At 39.7% G+C, this 19,333-nt stretch overlaps 1 protein-coding gene across 2 annotated transcripts in view; it reads left to right on the top strand.

Annotated features, from left to right (window-relative positions):
* The window catches only part of slit3 (slit homolog 3 (Drosophila)), a 216,629-nt gene that overhangs the window by 102,332 nt on the left and 94,964 nt on the right, over positions 1–19,333 (top strand). For both annotated transcript variants that reach the window (XM_048175935.1, XM_048175934.1), the window contains exon 5: positions 9,231–9,302. In XM_048175935.1, coding sequence (XP_048031892.1) covers positions 9,231–9,302 — 72 coding nt within the window. The remainder of the gene's footprint in view (positions 1–9,230; positions 9,303–19,333) is intronic.

Here is a 19,333-nt window from a genome sequence, read left to right as displayed (position 1 = left end):
TCTTTTGGGCCGTGAGCCAAAAAGGCTTTTAGAGGCATAAAGTGTATGGATCAGGATAAATCACATTAAGCGATCCAATTTAATTAAAGCATTGACAAAACATAATAGATACTAAGGCAGGGGGGGGAACCTTTTCTATTTATAATATCCATGCACGGACTCTTTCTTGGAGGCAGCGGAGGAATGTAGAAGCTTTAGCAGACACCCAAGGGAGCGTTTGAGCTCATTTTCTTTGATTTAGAAGCTGCCTTCACCTCCCTCCATAGTGACTCCGACCCTCACCTCCTCCCTCGCCATCAGAAAGAAAAAAAAAAGCAAGTAAGGACAGCGTAATGAAGCGAGCGCTGTCCCGGTTTAGCCTGCGTCAGCTCTTGGGATGATCAATAGTGAAATATTTTTATTCATAAAGCACTGAGTTAATTAAATCAAGGAGTCTTTGGGCTACATGTAAGACATAAGCAAGGGCAGTTAAACGACTGGAGAGGAATACAAAGCTGACGCAGCCGGATACTGATCAGTGAACAAGAGCTCTACGTTCATTTCATTTCCATACACATGTCCTTCCAACAAGTCTGACTTTAGCGACATCCTGGTGTTCACTAACTTACTGCTGTCACAAAAGAGTTTAATAAGACTGCAATGGGTTTTCTATGCGTTTCACCATCCTGTTGGTGCACAAAACAATACAGCTGAACGTTTATGAAAAAAAATACTTTTGTGATATTTTGATGATCCTATTCCATTAAAATCACTGAAATGCCTACATTGCACTGTACAGTACATCTGATGTTTACATTTTCATGTGTCGCTTGTGTACAGTATATTGAGTGTTATGCCAATTACATTGCAAATAAGTGGTGCAACATCTGAAAAAATAAGGTTAAAGTTAAGAACCCCTTCAGACATTTTTTCTCTTTTTGTACACGTATCAATGTTATTCAGCAAGGATGCAGTCAATTGGTCAATAAAGACATTTATAAAGATCCCTGCTTCAAATAAACACTGTTCCTGAAAAAAATCCAGAAAAAAAGCATATCATGGCTTCCACAAAAATATTAAGCACCACAACTGCTTCCAACATTGATAATGGCAAAACAGCATATTAGAATGATTTCTCATGTGACACTGAAGACTGCTGTAATTATGCTGAAAATTCAGCTTTAAATCAAAGGAATAAATTACATTTTGCCATCACAGGAATTAATAAATGTTTAACATATATTAAAATGGAAAAACAAGTAATATTTCACAATATTACTGTTATTATGGAGTGAGAAAAAATTACTGACACCAAACTTTTGAACTGTAGTGTATTTTTGTCCATATTTCAATCCTTGTGCCATACACATATTTGAGGAAAAAACCCTAACCCTAACTATCATATTTATATCTCAAAACAACATAAATAATATTTTAATGGTTTTAAAGTGAAGCTGAAGGATCACCTTAGTAATTTATGATATCATATTGTAGAATTACATTTCATAATTTTTAAAATTTGATTTCCATTGATGTCCAATACATTAACTTAGAATTTATTTAATGTTTTCCTCCCAAAAAAAGATATTATATATATTATTATATATTTCATGTCAATTAATTTCATAAATGGGTCATTGACAAATAAAGGTTTCAAAAGTGTAAAAAAACATAATGGAGATATAATTAATTTTGAAGTTTTATTAAGTGTTAACAATGAGATTATGTGGTTTTTATAATCAAGTATCACTGCTTTTGTCATTTTTTTATAAGATATACAAAATTTGTCACCAAAAAAGTCATTCGGTTTAACCAAAATTTTTACCAAATGACACTTTTGGTTATAATGAATGATGATTTTTCAAACAATGCTAACAGGCTGATATCTGGCTAGCAAAAGGACAATCAAACATTTTATATTTAGTACAAGTTTTTTAAATATTACAACATTTTCTATGTTTTATAAGCGGTTGCACCGAATGACCTGATGTTTCGGGACATGCGTATGAGCAAGTGAAAACATGAATTTTTCAAATAGTTAAGAGAGAGTTAGTTACTTTGCTTCATGATCATGTGGTCCTTTACAGGTGTCTGAATGATGTCACATCCTGTCACATGATATTGACCACATGACTTGATCCAGAACAGTCCCTTTATATCGGTTACTCCGAATGACATCAATGAAATTAATTTTTCCAGACATTCTTTCTCATAACAAAGCAACGACTTCTACACATAATTTTAATACCATTGTGCACTATGTTGATATATGATGTTATAAAATCATGCCAGAATAAAAAATATATACATTTATTACATTTTAATCACAAAGGAAATGGCTGTATCAGCTTTTGGACGGTTAAACCGAATGACACTTCAAAATCTTTAAAATACCTTTATATGTAACAAAATATAAGTAAAACCTTTTGGATTCAATAAAAGAGATCAAGTTGTACTACCTTACATACTTTGGATACCATATCTTTGTTTTTTTATTATAATTAAGGCCTTTTGGTGAAAAAAAGACCCGTCACATCATTGAAGGGTAGTAAAAGCCTACTTCAGACAGGAATGCTTTAATTGATTTAACTGGCAGACGTGTATTAACCTTCACAACTTTGCCTTCATCATCCTATATGCAGCGCTGCAGGTGAATCTTCCATCTAAACATCAGTAATGTGACTGAACGATCCGGCGCACTTTCACATTCGCAGCCAGCGTGTGATTCGTCGCTGCTTCTGTGCCACCTGCCAGAACGTAATATTTACATCTGCTCTATTCCATTTAAGAGAAAGATTTCAGTGGAGAGACTGGAATAATAACTTCTAATAACTGAAGGGAAGAAGAAGATCTGCTGGCTGGTGATTCACTCAGAACGAGACAGGAGAGAGATAGAGCGAGCGGCCTGGGTCCAATGAAAAAGCTCCTATACTCAATGTAATTAAGAACTACTGTCATCCTTAAGGCCAATTACACTATACAGTCTTTCAGGGCCAGAAATCCATAGTGTTTTAATTTGCCTCCATTTTTAAAAGTGGCCATAAAGCAAAGTGGAGACTCCAGCCAGCAGCGAGAGAGGGCCGCCCATCACGGCCATAACTGGAGCTGTAAAAGAGTGAATTACGAGGCTGCAACGGGGTCACTATTTATTATTCACATTTCTATATATCTTTATCGAATAAGTGTTACATGAATTGCCGTTCCAGTGGGAAAAGGCTTGGCCGATGCACGCTTTACAGTAGATGCAGCTCGTCATGTGAAACTGCCACTCAAATAGATATGGACTGAAGACGTCTCGGGTTTCATAAAACAAAATGCTTATGGATTGCCAGAGGGGGTCGTCTTCTTTCTCCTTATTTCTAGCTGTGTCTTTAATGAAAGAAATCAGAAATGTGCATCTCATAACCTGTGCAAACGGCATCCGACCCGGCCAGCTCGTTGTCGTAACCTGTCAGTTCAGGGAGTCACAGTTACGGCCTGATTCCTCCTGACACCAAGATGAAAAACAAATATGCCTCCAGACTTCAAATCCTAAGGCCAAGGGAGTGTTGTAATACTCTTTCTTTTCTTGTAGGGCTGGTTTCACTTCAGAACAGTCTTAACAGCGATTTGGATGTGACCTCTAGCGCACACACTCACATGCAGACGCACTTTTAACTGGTCATCCCCGAAGCAGTCGGGTCAGATGTAATATGACAGTGACGCGGTTGGCCCCGGTTATGAGTGCTAAATGAATAATGTAATGTAATATATCTGGCGAGAGCAGCCGGAGGGTTTTAATAACCTTTCACCTTACTCTTTGCGATCAGGTGTGTTCGCTCAGATGTGTGTGATCGTATGAGAACATTCGGGGCGATCTGTCGTTGCTGGCAGGACTTAACAGAAGCATGTAGGAACCCACTGACAGGAATCTGGGCCTCTGCGAGAATCTCGGACTCTAGATTCAATTTGGCATGCAGATAACAGCCCTGCCAAGAGCAAGAGTGAACGTAAGACAGCGCTTGATAGATAATGAGAGAGGCATGGGCATGGTGGGAGACGTATCAACGGTCCAGTCACCCAGCTGGGCTGCGGTTTGCGCTTGATAAGCTAGATGGAAGGAGACAGATGTCTGTTTTGACTTTACAAGAAAGAAAGAAGGAAAGAAAAGCCTGTGTGCTCTGGATCCGTGCATCATGAGAACCATTGAAATTAGACTTGTGTAATATTCTGTATCAACAAGCAGTCCTATCCAGACGAGGATTAGATTTCTCCAAGGGCTGAGTTAGCCGAAACATAGTAAGTAGTTTGCTCTGTAATTTATACAGAGAGGAAAAAACATAGCCATGTTTGATTTTACAAGAGATTAACATCACAAAGTACTGTGAAACACAAATTTACCTGACCTCCTCAGGGAAAATCGGTCCTGACGAGTGATATTTGTCCATAAAACCTTTGTGCAAATGCTTTTATGTAGAAATCAAGATTCATTGATAAGTTTTCACTTACATATACAGTCATACCAAAATTTATTCAGATACTTTCACACATTATCACAGTTTTTCGCTCTAGTTTAGGTCAACCAATTACCAAGCAATGCTTAATTTTGTTCAGTCTGTGGTTTAAAAAGGTCGCATTAGCAATTAAATAAAAACATTTAAGCAAAACATGGTCAGGTCAAAGTGTCTGAAAATTGTATCAGTTTTAATGGTACTTTAAATTTTGGGTATAATATTTCACAGTTTACTTTATTTTGCTATCCTCACTTACATAAATGAACTATAGTGTCCTGCACCCACTAGTAAAAATATAGCAAATAATTATATCTGGTGTCTGAATAATTTTTAGTTTCTGTATATATATATATATATATATATATATATATATATATATGTATATATATATATATATATATATATATATATATATATATATATATATATATATATATATTTTTTGTACTGACAATGTTAATATACACTACTGTTAAAATATTTGGGGTCTAAGATTTTTTTTTTTTTTTTTTTTTAAGGGAAATTAACTTTTATTCAGCAAGCAACTTTCTATTCATCAAAGAATAATGAAAAAATGTGTCATGTTTTCAGCTGTGATAATAATAGGAAATATTTCTACCAAATCAGTATATTAGAATGATTTCTGACAGATCATGTGACATTAAAGACTGGAGTAAATACAGCTTTCCCATCACAGAATTAAATGTTAAAAAATAAATTAAACTAGAAATAGTTATTTCAAATTTCATATTATTACAGTTTTCTATTAAAGTAACAAAACAGTAATGTTGTTGTTATTATTAGTAGTAGTTGTAGTATAAAACTGAATTTAAACTAATTTAATTATTAGGTAAGCCATTATTTAATATTTATCTTATTTTATAGTTTCTGCATAAAAATTTAGGCCTGTATAAAATATTTATTTTTTATGCTTGTGCAGCATGATCTTATATGGAGATGCCTGTGCATGTTTTAGTCAAGTCAAGTCAAGTCAAGTCAAATTTATTTGTATAACGCTTTTACAATTGGTAATTGTTTCAAAGCAGCTTTACATATTAGAAGCACAGAAAAAAGGGAAGTGGTTAAAAATAAGCTGTACAAACAAGCGTGGTAATATGTAACATATACAAGATGGTGCTACATTAAGCCAATGTCGGCTGACTCCCAGGGGTGGAAAAAACCCCCTAGGAGAAAAACCCAGCGTGCTAACACTGGGAAAAAAGTCCTAGGAGGGAAAAAACCCCTTGGAAGATATATATAATATATGTAAATGGATATGGAGATCAAAATCTGAATTATACATTTTTATTATAGAGATTAAAAATAGATTATATATAAATATATGTAAGCGGATATGGGGATTAAAAATCTGAATTATAGATGTTTTATACTAATTACTAACTGCATAAACATGCTCTTTCATTTAAAATGTTACAGATTTATCAATACTGTAAGAAGTTATTTTCCTGATTTATTTTTCATTTGTCAAATCAACTTAATAAATTAATGTGGTTCAGATAACATAATAATTTGAGTTTCTGTTGATTTAAACCAATCGCCTTCATTGTATCAAGTCAAATTTTTAATTTCAATGAACTCAAAATTTCAAGGCAACCAGATTACTTTCTTTGTTAAGTTAAACCGAGATATTTAACTGATGTTTAAACATTTTTTTTTTTTTTTTTTTTTTACAGTGAAGATGAAGGATAATAAGGATATTGTGCATATATGCACCTGAGAAACTTGTGTGTGTGTGTGTGTGTGTGTGTATTTATTGAATGAGACTTACTTCTCTCTGCAATTCTGCGTTTTTTGAGTTCCCACTGTACAGTGATGTTTCCTTGACTTCCTTACACAACCACTCTTTTCCTTTGTGCTTTAAACAGAGTGAGAAAACAACAAAAGTGAAGCAAATAACCTTCTTGTAAAAGCGCACCATTCCATTTTTCAGTGAAGAGATAAGAGTGACGTTCGTAAAGCGTGATAAGAAAGAGAATTGAACGACATGCTCTCAATGCGTTTTACTGTGTTTTGTAAGGCGGCAGCATATTGATATTCCTCAAGCATTCTGCTTAGGACATGAAACACGCTTTCTGGAAAATGGATGGATGGACTCTGCTTAGGATTTGTTCTTTGTTGGAGAATTCAGCCCAAACTTTCAAACTTTTCTTTGTGGTTAATTTGAACCTAAGGTATACCATTGAAATGGTTAAAGAGTTTGAAAATCTCCGATTGATTTACATTGACAGAACACTGATCTTTCAAAATGTATATTGAACTATTATTGGTCTTCTCCTCCTTGCATATATTTAACCATTTATAGTTGATTCCTGTGTGCATCCGACTGAAACAAGATGTGTGCTGAGTGTCAGCGGCATTTCATGTAGTATGGTAGTGTTTCATTCTGTCTAACCTTTGTCTCTGTGTGTGTGTTTGTAAGGATAGATCCTCCTTGCAGCTCGGCTCTCATATCCTTGCGTGTTGCTGAGCGTTTATCTGTAATATGTTTTGGCGTTGCCAGGTTGTCTGGACATGGGAGCTGTAATGGAATCAAAGGGAGATTTATGGCAGGCATCCTGACAGTCGGAGAGAGCAGGGCCAAAGCCAAATGAAATTAATGAAATTTGCAAGCAGATTGCTAGAGGAGGGGGACCAGTGCATCTCTGCCCTTTAACAAACACTGTTTGGTTCATGTCTGGTTTGAATCTGTATCTTTAACTTAAAGCATTAATTCAAGCTTCTGTTAAGATGGCCAATTTGACGCTAATGATAGTAGTGTGAGCTCAATTTATTATTTCCTAAAAGAAAAGAAAAAATCACCAGTATTTATAAGTGTTATGCTATTTCTAATTCTGTTTGCTAATGGGGTTAAAAACATTTACTGTATAAGAAGTCTATTTATTAAAAGGACTATATGCAATTTTGTATAAAACAAGACAAAATAATAATTAGGGAAATGATCTAATGCATTATCTAAATTGACAAATTAACCTGTGGTTTAAATATTCTTTGGAGAGCTTGTATTCATTCTGAAGTCGCATAGATTGTTTCATTATCCATGCGTAATTAATATAGTGTCAAAGCAGATGAAATATGTGCATTGCTACATTTTCCCGGCCAGTATAATTCTCATATCTCATAAACTTCTATTATCTCTTTATAGTTGCACGTAATTCTTCATTAGAAATCATCTAATTCAGCCCAAATCCTGTGGGGCTGATTTTTTTTTTTTTTCTTTCTTTCTTCTGACATGGACTCTGTCGCTCCTCAGCGAGACCACTGCTGAGACTGATTGTGTTTCATAAGTGCCTTTATTTGGCTGGGACGATTTGCCTTTTTGTAGAAATAATGAAAAAGGTTCCACTGAGTAAACAAAGCAATAAAACATTTATTAGCAGTGGAAGTGCTGTAAAGTACTACGCTGCGCTTCTCGGCTCGCCGAGGACGTGCGAGGTTGGTGCTTCGCCATTCATGAAGAATTAAAAAGCCTAGCCAAAGAGAAGTTTCCTCTGTGCTCCTCACCATCTCTGCACTTTATCTGTTTTGCATTTAGACCATCAAAGGCGACAGGGATTCGCTCATGCCCAGCGTGATGATGGTATAAACAGCGCTCCTATTTTCCCACTCTGTGGCATACGAACATGGGATGTTATGGGTTTTTACTCTGCAAATGTTTGTTCTCCTCTGTGCACGCTCTGTGTAGTTCGACATGAAGGATACACAAAGGAACATGATGTTCACATCAAGCCAGCCAAGAGTGCTGTGAAGAAATAAAGAAACGCAGGATTGTGGAACATGTCAAAAACCATCAAGAACGGTTAGATGAAATACCATAGCCCCTTATTGCAAAGCATAACATAGTTATTAAGATTTTTGCCATAATAAAACTTGATTGGTTCGAGGAAAAAAAACTAAAAAAAAACACACGTATCCAGTTCTGGCGGGGGGGCTGAAGGAGCCCAATAACTACAGTTTTTAATGCTCCTAAGAGGAAATTGCTGGCAGTCCTGTACTTGATACATCATTATGTCCCACGCACAAGCTCTGGCAAAATTCCTCGCTGTGTTTGGATCCGCGCCTGATTGTTTATCAGTGAAATTGGTTGTAGCAAGGTCAGGTGGGTTAACCCACGTGGTGGTCTGTTCGTGTTATGTGTAGCAGGCATGACTCCAAAGCAGACGCTTTGATTAGCCGAGCAGATATTCCATATCTCATTTGTTTCCTTCTTGGCCAGTAATTGCATTCTGGTTTTCAAATTATGTTTTGCCAGCGTGAGTCTACAAACAAACAAGCTTAATAAAGTTAAGCACAACCATTGTGACATGTCAAAAATCATTTGGCTCATAAGCGAGCTTAAAAAAAAAATGCCAGGCATTAATTTTGGTGTAGAGCTACTTTTGTGTATTTGCTTTCTCGGGTTACTCAAAGTGCATATGATTGCTTCATTTTCTACAGAAATGAAGCAAGATTGTAAAGGCATACCGCTATGAGGCCTTTCATTACAAAGTACTGCTTTAGAAATGTTTTTCATTAGACACACACACATAGAGAGAGACGGTGTGATAAAAGGCCAGACGAATAGAGGAGGATGTGACATTTATGGGCAGTAGAACAATATGGCCTCAGACTTCAAAGCTGCGGCGTATCGTTCCAAAGGAACCGTCCATCTTCCTCAAGACGCTTTCGCCCGAAATGTGAAGTGGCTTCAAACAAATCCTAATATCTCTGTCTTTCTCTTTCTCATCTCTCTCTCTCCAGGGACCTGAGCGAGAATCAGATTCAGGCTATTCCACGTAAGGCTTTCCGAGGGATCACCACCGTCAAGAACCTGTAAGTGTTCCTCCCTCATCTCCCCTGGCAACCATTCGCCGCCGTGACATTTGTTTGCAGGATTTTACAAGGCAAAAAAAGCCTTCGGTAAACTCTCCTTTCCCCTTAAGCAGCGAGCCAAGGTGTGATACTCTCCACCTCAAACGAGACAGTCTTGCGTTTTATTTCAAAGACAGATAACTGAAATGAAAGATAATAATCTCTCGCTGGAAGAAGAAAATGTTCAAAAGCAATGTGCAAGGTGGCCTACATGTACGCCCCTCGAATCATTTGTCATAACAGTTAATAAGCTTAGCGCTGATGAAAATTCAATTAATCAGTATGGTTCAATAAGATGGATATCTTCAGGATATTGCCAGTGAGTAATGTTCCACAGCCATTTGCAATTACAGTAATGGCTTCTGATAAATCTCTGTAACAGTTTCAGGAGCTGATCTCGCTACTGTGGTCTACACCCTTAAAAGTAAAGGTTCCAAGAGAGGGTTTTCACAGTGATGACATAGAAGAGCCGTTTTGGGTTCCCCAAAGAACCTTTTAGTGAAGTGGTCTTTAAAAAGAACCATTTTTTCTTAGTGTGCAGAACGTAATAAGCTAAAGAATAATCCAAAAGTTCCTTTTTCCACTATAAAGAACCTAATGTTCAATGGAGAGCTTCCATGGGTGTTAAAGTTTTTTCACTGAACCATAGATGCAAATAACTTTTTAAGTGTAGAAGGGATAGTTCACACAAAAATGAAAATTCTGTCATTGGTTCTTGTAGAAGCTCAAACGTGCTGCGTAACACAAGAATGAACCTCATTGGTTCTTGAGGAAGCTCAAACGTGCTGCGTAACACGAGAATGAACCTCATTGCTTCTTGAGGAAGCTCAAACGTGCTGCGTAACACGAGAATGAACCTCACTGGTTCTTGCTGAAGGTCAAACGTGCTGCGTAACATGAGAATGAACCTCATTGCTTCTTGAGGAAGCTCAAACGTGCTGCGTAACACGAGAATGAACCTCACTGGTTCTTGCTGAAGGTCAAACGTGCTGCGTAACATGAGAATGAACCTCATTGCTTCTTGCTGAAGCTCAAACGTGCTGCGTAACACGAGAATGAACCTCAATGGTTCTTGTGAAGCTCAAACGTGCTGCGTAACACGAGAATGAACCTCATTGGTTCTTGAGGAAACTCAAACGTGCTGTGTAACACGAGAATGAACTTCATTGGTTCTTGCTGAAGCTCAAACGTGCTGCGTAACACGAGAATGAACCTCATTGGTTCTTGCGGAACCTCAAACGTGCTGCGTAACACGAGAATGAACCTCATTGGTTCTTGCGGAAGCTCAAACGTGCTGCGTAACATGAGAATGAACCTCATTGGTTCTCACTGAAGCTCAAACGTGCTGCGTAACACGAGAATGAACCTCACTGGTTCTTGCTGAAGCTCAAACGCGCTGCGTAACACGAGAATGAACCTCACTGGTTCTTGCTGAAGCTCAAATGTGCTGTGTAACATGAGAATGAACCTCATTGTTTCTTGAGGAAGCTCCAACGTGCTGCGTAACACAAGAATGAACCTCATTGGTTCTTGAGGAAGCTCAAACGTGCTGCGTAACACGAGAATGAACCTCATTGGTTCGTGCTGAAGCTCAAACGTGTTGCGTAACACGAGAATGAACCTCATTGGTTCTTGCTGAAGCTCAAAGGTGCTGCGTAACACAAGAATGAACCTCATTGGTTCTTGCTGAAGCTCAAACGTGCTGCGTAACACGAGAATGAACCTCACTGGTTCTTGCTGAAGCTCAAAAGTGCTGCGTAACACTAGAATGAACCTCATTGGTTCTTGAGGAAGCTCAAACGTGCTGCGTAACACGAGAATGAACCTCATTGGTTCTTGCTGAAGCTCAAACGTGCTGCGTAACACGAGAATGAACCTCATTGTTTCTTGGGAAGCTCAAACGTGCTGCGTAACACGAGAATGAACCTCATTGGTTCTCACTGAAGCTCAAACGTGCTGCGTAACACGAGAATGAACCTCAATGGTTCTTGTGAAGCTCAAACGTGCTGCGTAACACGAGAATGAACCTCATTGGTTCTTGAGGAAACTCAAACGTGCTGTGTAACACGAGAATGAACTTCATTGGTTCTTGCTGAAGCTCAAACGTGCTGCGTAACACGAGAATGAACCTCATTGGTTCTTGCGGAAGCTCAAACGTGCTGCGTAACATGAGAATGAACCTCATTGGTTCTCACTGAAGCTCAAACGTGCTGCGTAACACGAGAATGAACCTCACTGGTTCTTGCTGAAGCTCAAACGCGCTGCGTAACACGAGAATGAACCTCACTGGTTCTTGCTGAAGCTCAAATGTGCTGTGTAACATGAGAATGAACCTCATTGTTTCTTGAGGAAGCTCAAACGTGCTGCGTAACACGAGAATGAACCTCATTGTTTCTTGAGGAAGCTCAAACGTGCTGCGTAACACGAGAATGAACCTCATTGGTTCTTGAGGAAGCTCAAACGTGCTGCGTAACACGAGAATGAACCTCATTGGTTCGTGCTGAAGCTCAAACGTGTTGCGTAACATGAGAATGAACCTCATTGGTTCTTGCTGAAGCTCAAACGTGCTGCGTAACACGAGAATGAACCTCACTGGTTCTTGCTGAAGCTCAAACGTGCTGCGTAACACGAGAATGAACCTCACTGGTTCTTGCTGAAGCTCAAAAGTGCTGCGTAACACTAGAATGAACTTCATTGGTTCTTGAGGAAGCTCAAACGTGCTGCGTAACACGAGAATGAACCTCATTGGTTCTTGCTGAAGCTCAAACGTGCTGCGTAACACGAGAATGAACCTCATTGGTTCTTGCTGAAGCTCAAACGTGCTGCGTAACACGAGAATGAACCTCATTGTTTCTTGAGGAAGCTCAAACGTGCTGCGTAACACGAGAATGAACCTCATTGGTTCTTGCTGAAGCTCAAACGTGCTGCGTAACACGAGAATGAACCTCATTGGTTCTTGCTGAAGCTCAAACGTGCTGCGTAACACGAGAATGAACCTCATTGTTTCTTGGGAAGCTCAAACGTGCTGCGTAACACGAGAATGAACCTCATTGGTTCTCACTGAAGCTCAAACGTGCTGCGTAACACGAGAATGAACCTCAATGGTTCTTGTGAAGCTCAAACGTGCTGCGTAACACGAGAATGAACCTCATTGGTTCTTGAGGAAACTCAAACGTGCTGTGTAACACGAGAATGAACTTCATTGGTTCTTGCTGAAGCTCAAACGTGCTGCGTAACACGAGAATGAACCTCATTGGTTCTTGCGGAAGCTCAAACGTGCTGCGTAACATGAGAATGAACCTCATTGGTTCTCACTGAAGCTCAAACGTGCTGCGTAACACGAGAATGAACCTCACTGGTTCTTGCTGAAGCTCAAACGCGCTGCGTAACACGAGAATGAACCTCACTGGTTCTTGCTGAAGCTCAAATGTGCTGTGTAACATGAGAATGAACCTCATTGTTTCTTGAGGAAGCTCAAACGTGCTGCGTAACACGAGAATGAACCTCATTGGTTCTTGAGGAAGCTCAAACGTGCTGCGTAACACGAGAATGAACCTCATTGGTTCGAGCTGAAACTCAAACGTGTTGTGTAACACGAGAATGAACCTCATTGGTTCTTGCTGAAGCTCAAACGTGCTGCGTAACACAAGAATGAACCTCACTGGTTCTTGCTGAAGCTCAAACGTGCTGCGTAACACGAGAATGAACCTCACTGGTTCTTGCTGAAGCTCAAAAGTGCTGCGTAACACTAGAATGAACCTCATTGGTTCTTGAGGAAGCTCAAACGTGCTGCGTAACACGAGAATGAACCTCATTGGTTCTTGCTGAAGCTCAAACGTGCTGCGTAACACGAGAATGAACCTCATTGTTTCTTGGGAAGCTCAAACGTGCTGCGTAACATGAGAATGAACCTCATTGGTTCTTGCTGAAGCTCAAACGTGCTGCGTAACACGAGAATGAACCTCACTGGTTCTTGCTGAAGCTCAAACGCGCTGCGTAACACGAGAATGAACCTCACTGGTTCTTGCTGAAGCTCAAATGTGCTGTGTAACACGAGAATGAACCTCATTTTTTCTTGAGGAAGCTCAAACGTGCTGCGTAACACGAGAATGAACCTCATTGGTTCGTGCTGAAGCTCAAACGTGTTGCGTAACACGAGAATGAACCTCATTGGTTCTTGCTGAAGCTCAAACGTGCTGCGTAACACAAGAATGAACCTCACTGGTTCTTGCTGAAGCTCAAACGTGCTGCGTAACACGAGAATGAACCTCATTGGTTCTTGAGGAAGCTCAAACGTGCTGCGTAACACGAGAATGAACCTCATTGGTTCGTGCTGAAGCTCAAACGTGTTGTGTAACACGAGAATGAACCTCATTGGTTCTTGCTGAAGCTCAAACGTGCTGCGTAACACAAGAATGAACCTCACTGGTTCTTGCTGAAGCTCAAACGTGCTGCGTAACACGAGAATGAACCTCACTGGTTCTTGCTGAAGCTCAAAAGTGCTGCGTAACACTAGAATGAACCTCATTGGTTCTTGAGGAAGCTCAAACGTGCTGCGTAACACGAGAATGAACCTCATTGGTTCTTGCTGAAGCTCAAACGTGCTGCGTAACACGAGAATGAACCTCATTGTTTCTTGGGAAGCTCAAACGTGCTGCGTAACATGAGAATGAACCTCATTGGTTCTTGCTGAAGCTCAAACGTGCTGCGTAACACGAGAATGAACCTCACTGGTTCTTGCTGAAGCTCAAACGCGCTGCGTAACACGAGAATGAACCTCACTGGTTCTTGCTGAAGCTCAAATGTGCTGTGTAACACGAGAATGAACCTCATTTTTTCTTGAGGAAGCTCAAACGTGCTGCGTAACACGAGAATGAACCTCATTGGTTCGTGCTGAAGCTCAAACGTGTTGCGTAACACGAGAATGAACCTCATTGGTTCTTGCTGAAGCTCAAACGTGCTGCGTAACACAAGAATGAACCTCACTGGTTCTTGCTGAAGCTCAAACGTGCTGCGTAACACGAGAATGAACCTCACTGGTTCTTGCTGAAGCTCAAACGTGCTGCGTAACACTAGAATGAACCTCATTGGTTCTTGAGGAAGCTCAAACGTGCTGCGTAACACGAGAATTAACCTCATTGGTTCTTGCTGAAGCTCAAACGTGCTGCGTAACACGAGAATGAACCTCATTGTTTCTTGGGAAGCTCAAACGTGCTGCGTAACACGAGAATGAACCTCATTGGTTCTTGCTGAAGCTCAAACGTGCTGCGTAACACGAGAATGAACCTCACTGGTTCTTGCTGAAGCTCAAACGTGCTGCGTAACACGAGAATGAACCTCACTGGTTTCTTGATGAATCATTAACGTGCTGCGTAACACGAGATTGAACCTCACTGATTCTTGCTGAAGCTCAAACGTGCTGTGTAACACGAGAATGAACCTCACTGGTTTCTTGATGAAGCTCAAACGTGCTGCGTAACATAAGAATGAACCTCACTGGTTCTTGCTGAAGCTCAAACGTGCTGCGTAACACGAGAATGAACCTCACTGGTTTCTTGATGAATCATTAACGTGCTGCGTAACACGAGAATGAACCTCACTGATTCTTGCTGAAGCTCAAACATGCTGCGTAACACGAGAATGAACCTCACTGGTTTCTTGATGAAGCTCAAACGTGCTGCGTAACACGAGAAAGAATCTCATTGGTTCTTGCTGAAGCTCAAACGTGCTGCGTAACACGAGAATGAACTTCATTGGTTCTTGCTGAAGCTCAAATGTGCTGCGTAACACGAGAATGAACCTCACTGGTTTCTTGATGAATCATTAACGTGCTGCGTAACACGAGAATGAACCTCACTGATTCTTGCTGAAGCTCAAACGTGCTGTGTAACACGAGAATGAACCTCACTGGTTTCTTGATGAAGCTCAAACGTGCTGCGTAACACGAGAATGAACCTCACTAATTCTTGCTGAAGCTCAAACGTGCTGTGTAACACGAGAATGAACCTCACTGGTTTCTTGATGAAACTCAAACGTGCTGCGTAACACGAGAAAGAATCTCATTGGTTCTTGCTGAAGCTCAAACGTGCTGCGTAACACGAGAATGAACCTCATTGGTTCTTGCTGAAGCTCAAACGTGCTGCGTAACACGAGAATGAACCTCATTGGTTCTCACTGAAGCTCAAACGTGCTGCGTAACATGAGAATGAACCTCATTGGTTCTTGCTGAAGCTCAAACGTGCTGCGTAACACGAGAATGAATCTCATTGGTTCTTGCTGAAGCTCAAACGTGCTGCGTAACACGAGAATGAACCTCATTGGTTCTCACTGAAGCTCAAACGTGCTGTGTAACATGAGAATGAACCTCATTGGTTCTCACTGAAGCTCAAACGTGCTGCGTAACACGAGAATGAACCTCTTTGGTTTTTGCAGAAGCTCAAATGATGCATGTTTATTTATTAATCATATAAAGTGATTGTGTCTCTTCAGAAATTTTGGACTAAACCGCTCAATTCATATGGATTAGTTTTACGATCACTTTATGAACTTTTTGAAGCGTCAAATTGTCAGTTGCATAGCTGTCTGTGGAGGGAGAGAAAGCTCTCAGATTTCATCAGAAAGATCTTCATTTGTGTTCTGAAGATGAACGAAAGTGTTACAAGTTTGGAACGACACAAGGCTGAGTAATTAATGACAGAATTTTCATTTTTGAGTGAACTTTCCCTTTAATAATATTGATTTTAATGAATAAATATGATTTTTTTTTTAAGTGAAAAAAAGCACAATCAAGGCCCTACAATTCTGAAACATCACCCAATTTCCTGGCTTCAAGCTTTAAGAACAGAGGAAGCGCAGGGAGCTGGTAGTCTCTAACGCGACTACAACAATAAACATTGCCTTCTGCAGCTTTACTTCAAAGCCAGTCCCAGGAGCAGCGTTCCGATAATTCCCTGTAATGAATGAGGGATGCAGAGTTGAGGTCGTCATTAATGGGGCACTTTGCTTGTAGTCAGAGATGGTATGCGGCCGTAGTGTTCGTCTGCATTCCCAGGCTCGAGCGCTCAGTGAAGTTCTGGGAGGTTTTGTCGCAGTATCTGATACCGGCTTTGTTACAAAGACCGTTTTCAGATAAAGTCTTTCCCACCGTGGGCTGAAAAACACGGGTCACATCATTCTATATATCTCTGAGAGGTGTGGAAATATAGTTGGCTTTTGTTTGAAGACATAATCATGCTTTTCAGCTGAAGAGAAAGAAGAAGAAAGGAAAAAGTGGTGGGAGAGTTTGAGAAACACAAGTATATACAGTATAGCCATAGTTCACTAGTAAGTGAATGAGTAGTCATTTAACAGACTTACAGAACATTTACAATGGGATTTAACAACGCAAAGGTGAAAGCTCAAGGGATTGAACTCTCCTTTACATTACAAACCTACAGTATATATTCGACCACTGTGTCACACCTCATCAGTATCATTTTCAGTGTTTAATTTTTATTCAGGGTGGTCTTTTGGATCACTGTATTTCTGAGTGACACTCATTTGTGCATGAATGTTGACTCCCACCCGTCCTGGTCAGATTGAGTTAACTGATTGTCAATACTAACTCTGAACTCATTGACCCCTGTTAAATGAGTCCCAGGCTGCAGGAGTGTCGTCACTCATCTACACAGATCAATGGCTCTCTGCAAAGCATTGGCATATACGGTTCTGCTCATAAGTTTACATACGCCTTACAGAATTATGCAAGATACTAATAATACACTCTAAAAAATGCTGGGTTAAAAACAACCCAAGTTGGGTTGAAAATGAACAGTGATTGGGTTGTTTGAACCCAGCAGTTGGGTTAAATGTTGGCCCAACATGCTGGGCAGTTTTATTTAACCCAACTATTGTTTAAAAATGACTATATGGCTGGATTAAAATGGATTAAAAATCAGACGCAACAATAATAATCAAAAGCAGAATATTTATTAATAAACAATTTAATAAATGTTTATTGTTTCATTTTTATTCATTAAACATATTAATAAATGTTCATTTCTAACATATTTTGGGTTCATTTTAAGCAAGTAATACAGTCATTTTTAAACAATAGTTGAGTTAAAACTACCCAGCAGGTTGACCAAACATTTATCCCAGCCGCTGGCTTTGTCCATTTTCAACCCAACTTGGGTTGTTTTTAACCCAGCATTTTTTACAGTGTATAATCGCCAAGACACAGTAACTGAATTTTATTGTCAAATATGGATACTCTAGAGGCCAATATTATATATATATATATATATTTTTTTTTTTTTCTATTATTTTCTATCTATTTTATCTTAATAATAATTTGTAACAGTAATAATATAATAGCAATGTTAAATCTAATTTTTAGCAAATCTTAACTTGAATACATATACTGTACAAATAATAATGTTGTTATGACTTCAGTATCTGTCATTTATTGTAATCAGCCATAACATGTAAATAATTATTATATGTGTATTCATTTAAAATTTTAATGATAAAAAAATGTAGCAGTTGGATGCATGATACATTTTGCGTACTTTTGTTGCATTAAAAAAAAGCACAAAATAAATTACTTTTCATACAAAGTAGCAATGTAATGTTATTAGTTCTGTTTCACGGACGATTTTGTAATGCAGCATTCCCCAACACTGCGTACACACTTGAGCTTTCACTTCCCTGACACACATACAGCATTTTTGTGAAGCGTGTTTTCCCCTGACGTTCTTACAGTGATGTCCATGATGTTAGACAGTGTTTGAGTGCTCATCACATCACTGTCATGTGCACCGTCACACTCTGATGGATGAATGATAGGTACAGGTAGGCAACACTCATTTCTTCAGGTAGGGCTTTTTAGAGGAAAAAAGAGCTAACAAGGATTGAGGGAGAAGGATGGATTTGTACGTCAGCGGCGCGTTTCTCTCCCACCGACCTGCCTCTGCAACGCGTGGCAAGGTGACTCTTGATTTAATTGCTGAAATCATCCAGCCCTCGGTTTTTTAACGGGAAGGAGGAGAAAAAAAATGGACAGGCAGCGTTCCAGGAATGAATTGATTTTCTCGTATGCTTTTCTACCTTAACGTCCTCTGTTTGAAAATGGCTATGCATGCTTTGAGGGCAGGTTGAATTTCTGTCTCTTATATAGTCCTCGCATCTACACAGTTTTACAGGCTACAGCATGCTGGAGTCAGCATCCGCCTTCAGCCAGCATCCTCCACCTTTTATAGAGGGGCCATCTGGATAATATGGTCAAGATGGTTCCTCCAGCTAATGAGAGTCTATGTTGCACCTTATTAAACCAGACACAATATCTCCGTCTGCCTTTATGGCTTTAGCCGTGCCCTCATACTGTTCTCCAGACATGCTGCACCAGTCATGTTAACCTCGAGAAGCGTCAAGTGTGGGTGATGTCGTAGATTCCCTCATCATATGCATTGCGAGTCCTTTGGCGAAAACTTGCCTGATGAACTCTATATCAACATGACGTGATTGTGTCAGCGGGGCATGGATCCCATTAGAACAGGTGCTTGTATGAACAGTGGATTCATGGGAAATGGCTTACACACATTCATTCCATTGACATTTGTTATTCACCACAGAGAGAGGCTGAACATGTAGGGTACACAATACTTCATTACCTGAAGCTGACATATAATTGAAAGAGTCCTGTACGGTAAGCCGGCATCAGATATGTGGACGCTCTGATTTTTACCCCTTTGTGGGAGGCTCTCATCTGTGTGCTAATAAAAGCCTTTCTACTTCATGCTCTTGTACCCAGCATGTCACTTTGACTGCGCGTGGGTTTGAATTATGGCCGAGAGGGCGAGGTGCAGTCGCTGCCTGCTTTACAAGCTTCTGCGCCCAGCAGACGGGACTCTGCAGACAGCAGATCTTGGCTTTTGATGTGCACTGCTGGTGCTGAAACGCATACAGGCGATCGGTGCATGATGTGGTGTGAATGACACTGATCCCAGGATAGA

This window comes from Megalobrama amblycephala, linkage group LG23, assembly GCF_018812025.1.
Source record: "Megalobrama amblycephala isolate DHTTF-2021 linkage group LG23, ASM1881202v1, whole genome shotgun sequence".
Taxonomy (NCBI): Eukaryota; Metazoa; Chordata; class Actinopteri; order Cypriniformes; family Xenocyprididae; genus Megalobrama; species Megalobrama amblycephala.
Note: the sequence above shows the minus strand (reverse complement) of the source record. Positions and strands in the feature narration are given on the sequence as shown.